At 35.4% G+C, this 4,855-nt stretch overlaps 1 protein-coding gene across 1 annotated transcript; it reads left to right on the top strand.

Annotated features, from left to right (window-relative positions):
• The first annotated feature begins 266 nt into the window (after positions 1 to 266).
• LOC131053821 (cysteine-rich receptor-like protein kinase 1) lies at positions 267 to 3,211 on the top strand. The gene is made up of 7 exons (XM_057988470.2): positions 267 to 1,255; positions 1,487 to 1,609; positions 1,714 to 1,841; positions 1,921 to 2,134; positions 2,227 to 2,458; positions 2,545 to 2,695; positions 2,791 to 3,211. Exons 1-7 carry the CDS (start codon positions 448 to 450, stop codon positions 3,073 to 3,075), a joined length of 1,941 nt encoding a protein of 646 aa, XP_057844453.2. The 5' UTR covers positions 267 to 447; the 3' UTR covers positions 3,076 to 3,211.
• The last annotated feature ends 1,644 nt before the right edge of the window (positions 3,212 to 4,855 follow it).

Here is a 4,855-nt window from a genome sequence, read left to right as displayed (position 1 = left end):
TTTATAGGATTTGGTGGCCTTCAAAGAGCCAGATATCATTTTCAACGCTGTTATTTTGAGTTTACCTCCAATATCAAAATGGTGGACAAAAGTGTAAGTTTCCTCTCTTTTGGTGCACTTCATTTTAAAAGTAGTGATGTCATATCACCCATCCATTAGTAAACGTTAAATACTATTTTAACATGGTAAGACAGGCATAAAATGTTTATAATTTGTTCGCTTCGCTGGATAGGTTCAGACTTTTTCAATGCCTGAAACGAACGAATGGTTAGAGACTTTTCGAAATATTTGAGTGTAATAATGTATTGGGTCTATGGTCTTAGTTGGCTTTCTTTGACTTCGAATGCACTAATAAATGGCTCCCCTGTAAGTTTAATGTCTATATAATAATCTCCTGTTTTTCTTCTATAAAAACAATTCAGGAATCCTAACGTCTCTCTACTATCAATGGAAAAATCCAGAGCCATGGCTGTTAGACGCTGGCGAGTGGAGAATACTTTAAGGTTTACTATTTTATTTTCCATATTAATAATAGCCCCCATTAGAGCAGATCCAGAGACTAGACTTTTGTCGTACCTATGCAGTACCAGCCTCCCCAACAACGCAACCCTCTTTCAGAATAAATTGAACTCTGCGCTGGCATCTGTGGTGAAAGAAGTTGTTCCATCTGGATTTGCTACAAAAGACGAGGTGGCATCTACGGATTCAGTATACGTTCTGGCGCAGTGCAGAAAGGATAAGTCCTCTGCCGATTGCCTTAACTGCATAAAAGTTGCAGAGAACAAAATTCACAACTGCTCCGGTGTGTCCGTCACAGCGTACTACGACGGCTGTTATCTGCGTTATGAGAATTTCAATTTTTATGATCTGAGTTACGATCAGAATTTCAATTCTGATGTCAGACCACAAGCACTTTGCGGCAATGTCGACGCCACCAATTCCGATTTAATTTCCGCAACTGGTCGAAGTTTGATAAGTGATCTTTACACTGAAACTCCTCGACTAAAAGATTATTTTGCTGCGGAGACTAGACAAGGGCCCTCTAATACCACTATCTATGGACTTGCCTTCTGTTTACGTTCTATTCCAGAAGATTCCTGCAAAAATTGCCTGAGTAATGCTCAGACCAACATAAATAAGTGTTTTCCTGTCTCCGAGGGACGGGCTATAGACGTCGCCTGCTACTTGCGATACAGTTCCGTACCCTTTTTTCCAAGCAATGCGACTATCAACTCGGCACGTTTCTTACCCACAGGTTAGATTCTAATTATATTCAATTGAAGAACTTCAATTTTTTTAGCGCTTTTGACAGTTTTGCTTAGAAGTAAGTTTGAATTAACAATTTCAGAAATGTAATTTCATAGAATCAAGTAATGAAGAGCTTCAGTCGATCACCTAAACGATTTTCCTTAAAATTTTGTCAGACATTTACTTCTGTTTACTATGTTTTTTTCACCGTTGAGGTATCCTCCGTTTTGTTTTTCAGGGAAGAAGGCGACTTCTCCAAAGTCGATAATAGTTGGTGTTGTGGGAGGGGTATTCCTGCTTGGCTTTCTAACTTGTCTCGTTGTCTTCGGGATGCAGACAATGCGGCCAGGCCAGAAAAAAGGTAAACTGTTAAAGGCCAAATATAATATATTATAGATGATGAAGCGAAAGTCTCGCAAGTAATTCGATCTTGATTAATAATCATATAACAAATCTATGGAACAGCGGATATTGAAGGAGCAACGAAACTCCGTGGGCCAGAAAATTTTGAGTTCAAGATACTGAAGAAGGCAACTAACAATTTTGATCAGGCAAATAAGCTTGGAGAAGGAGGGTTTGGTGAAGTATTTAAGGTAAATTATTGTTTATTTGCATTTCATATCAGGCTTCTGTTTTGATGTATTCAAACGATGAGTTACTCGATATTTGCAGGGTACGTTGAAAAATGGCAAAGTTGTGGCAGTAAAGAAGCTGACATTAGGTGACTCTGCACGTGCAATTTCTGAATTTGAAAGCGAAGTGAGACTCATTTCCAATGTTCATCACAGAAATCTTGTGCGTTTACTCGGATGTTGCAGACAAGGCCATGAAAGACTCCTGATTTATGAGTACATGCCCCATAGCAGCCTTGACAGAATATTATTTGGTTAGCTATTCCTGAACTTTCGTCTTTTGTTTCTTTCTTCTGTTACAACAAACATGATAGGTTTTGAAAGTCTAGTGAATTTCCACATGTAGGAAAAAATAAAAGACTTTTGAGCTGGAAGGAAAGGTTCAACATTATCCTGGGCACTGCTCGTGGGCTGGCGTATCTCCATGAGGAATTCCATATCTGTATCATCCATCGTGATATTAAATCAAGCAATATATTACTTGACAACAGCTTTCAGGCAAAAATAGCAGATTTTGGGCTCGCTAGACTTCTTCCTAATGATAAAACTCATGTTAGCACGAGAGTTGCAGGAACAGTGTAAGAAAACTCCTACTTTATCTACTATTTTTCCAATTCCAAAGTTTCAATAGGGATAGTAACACCGATTTTATGGATTTTCTCAGAGGATACACGGCTCCTGAATATGCTAGGTATGGGCAATTAACAGAGAAAGCTGACACCTATAGCTTTGGTGTGGTAGTTCTCGAAATTGTCAGTGGTAGAAAAAGCATTGACTTGAAGCAACCACCTGATATGCAGTATCTTCTTCAATGGGTATTTTAAAATTCTATTAAAATTCTTTTAATGCTTTAATCGCATCATTCTCTACTTTAAACATATTGATCATTTGCTTAAAAAACTAATGGCAGGTTTGGGGACTACACGAAGATAGCAAGGTTTTAGAGTTAATTAAAAGTGAAAAGGAGATGGAAGGGTATAAGGAAGAAGAGGTGTTGAGGGTGATAAACCTTGCACTTCTTTGCATACAAGATTCTGCCAAGCATAGGCCATCAATGTCTGAGGTCGTGACAATACTCTTAAGGAAAGATGAGTTTGATTTTCAGAAACATCTACATACATCTTTCGAAGACATGCCGTCCATGAAATTTACAGAATCAAGTGCAACAATTACAGAATCCCTTATTGCTTGTTAATAGTGGCTATTTTTCTTGTTGAAGGGCAAATGAAGAGTAGCAAGGAACGATGGATTGTTAATATCTAACCGATTATATAATCCTTCCTCTTTTCAAATAGGATTGAAAATATTCCAATATATATTTTCTCCGTTTAGTCATGAAATTTTCAAAAGAGGTGTAACAAATTGAAAGATCTTGGCGCTGATAAATTGATTTTCAATATAGAAATTATAATTAATTGTGCAAATAAAAATTTGTGGTAGCACTAAAAGAGATATATGTTCAACTCATTTGTAAAGATTTAGGTCAAACCTCCATTTCTTATTAATAAAAACTTTTTTACTTAAAAAAACATCATATAGAAAGTATAGAAAGTAGTATTGAGAAAATGTTTGAGATTTCCTATATTAAATTAGCTGGTATTCTCATGTCTACGGCATTTTCAACTAGACTGGACATTCCAAATGAAGTTGTAGTTGTGAATATATATGTCCAAACAAAATAAACAATACTAAAATAATTGACTACTAATTGACATGTTTTTTTTTTTTGTTTTTTGGTGGTGTAATTTCATTCCTACACGGCCGGACTTTCCTGAACCAGTTAATACTTAAATATGGAAATATCTGAGATGATGGGGCCGTCTGTTTGACAACCAGGGAGATATAGAACTTTTCATTTTGCAATGAATTAAAATTCATCATTGAGACCATTTATTTTTAATTTAATTTTTATTCGTTGTAGTGGAATGAATATTGTCTAAGATTTCTTGAACTTAAATCATTAAGAACGAAAAAAAAAATCTTATAACCCAGAATATTGTGGTTATGAATCAACCAATTGTCTCCACAAACGCATATTGAAATCTCCCCAATCTTGAGTATAGTGGGAGAGAGCAATAATAAGAAGGACAGCATTGTTTGGTTGAGAAATTTCAAAAAGGATCTCCCACTAAATGCATCCGTGCCTGTCTACATCGACATCAAACTTTTTAAAGATTTCCCACTAACCATACTGAATGCGTCCGTGCCTGTCTAAATCAACATCAAACCTTCGAAAAGGATCTCAAACTAACCATGCTGTTATGAACATTAATATTTTATGCTGAAGGCGTATCTTTTATTTGAAATGAATAAGCTAAATTTTTCAGATCAATGGTTGAAAACCAATAAAAATGGATGTAAGATAATTCAAATCATCTACTCCATCCGTTATGAATCATGAATTTTAAATGTTTGTACTGGCATCATGTAAGAGTCGTGTATCAAAATATTTTTATTATGAGAATGAACTATAAGACAAAGAGTAGATGAAACAATTGTTGTATGGAGGCATTTAAAATGTTTTTAAGGGTTGATCATTATTTGATGTTTATGAGTTAACTGGGTAAAGAAATGATTCAAGTTTTTGCTTATAATCATTTTATGCAAATAGCTATGTAAGTGCATTAGTCATAATGTGCAAGCTTGTGGAGATAAATGAACTGAAATAAGAAATCAGAATTGTTTATATGACTTTAGTAGTTCTAAAATCACCTTACAAAATTGGGAAGTTACAAAATTCACAAAGTTTCAATTTTGTTTGGATTCATGTAGTTGGATGCATATTTGATTTAAAGCTATCACTTATCCATTGAAACCTTTGTCCCATAAACAATGTCAGTTGCTAAATGGACTGCCAATTGACCTCACATATTGCACAAATGTATGTAAAAATAGATCCATTTTTTTCTATTCGACTTTCCACTCCTCTTCGGTGTACCCATTGCACACCAATGTGAAATTGCTAGTATACTTTT

The sequence above is a fragment of the Cryptomeria japonica genome, chromosome 10 (assembly GCF_030272615.1).
Source record: "Cryptomeria japonica chromosome 10, Sugi_1.0, whole genome shotgun sequence".
NCBI classification, from domain to species: Eukaryota; Viridiplantae; Streptophyta; class Pinopsida; order Cupressales; family Cupressaceae; genus Cryptomeria; species Cryptomeria japonica.
Note: the sequence above shows the minus strand (reverse complement) of the source record. Positions and strands in the feature narration are given on the sequence as shown.

Excerpts from the sequence above, each read along its gene's own strand:
- LOC131053821 (XM_057988470.2), top strand. The coding sequence starts at position 448 with ATGGAAAAATCCAGAGCCATGGCTGTTAGACGCTGGCGAGTGGAGAAT. Across the intron at positions 1,610-1,713 it reads GCGGCCAGGCCAGAAAAAAG|CGGATATTGAAGGAGCAACG; the intron begins GTAAACTGTTAA and ends TCTATGGAACAG. Across the intron at positions 2,135-2,226 it reads CCTTGACAGAATATTATTTG|GAAAAAATAAAAGACTTTTG; the intron begins GTTAGCTATTCC and ends TTCCACATGTAG.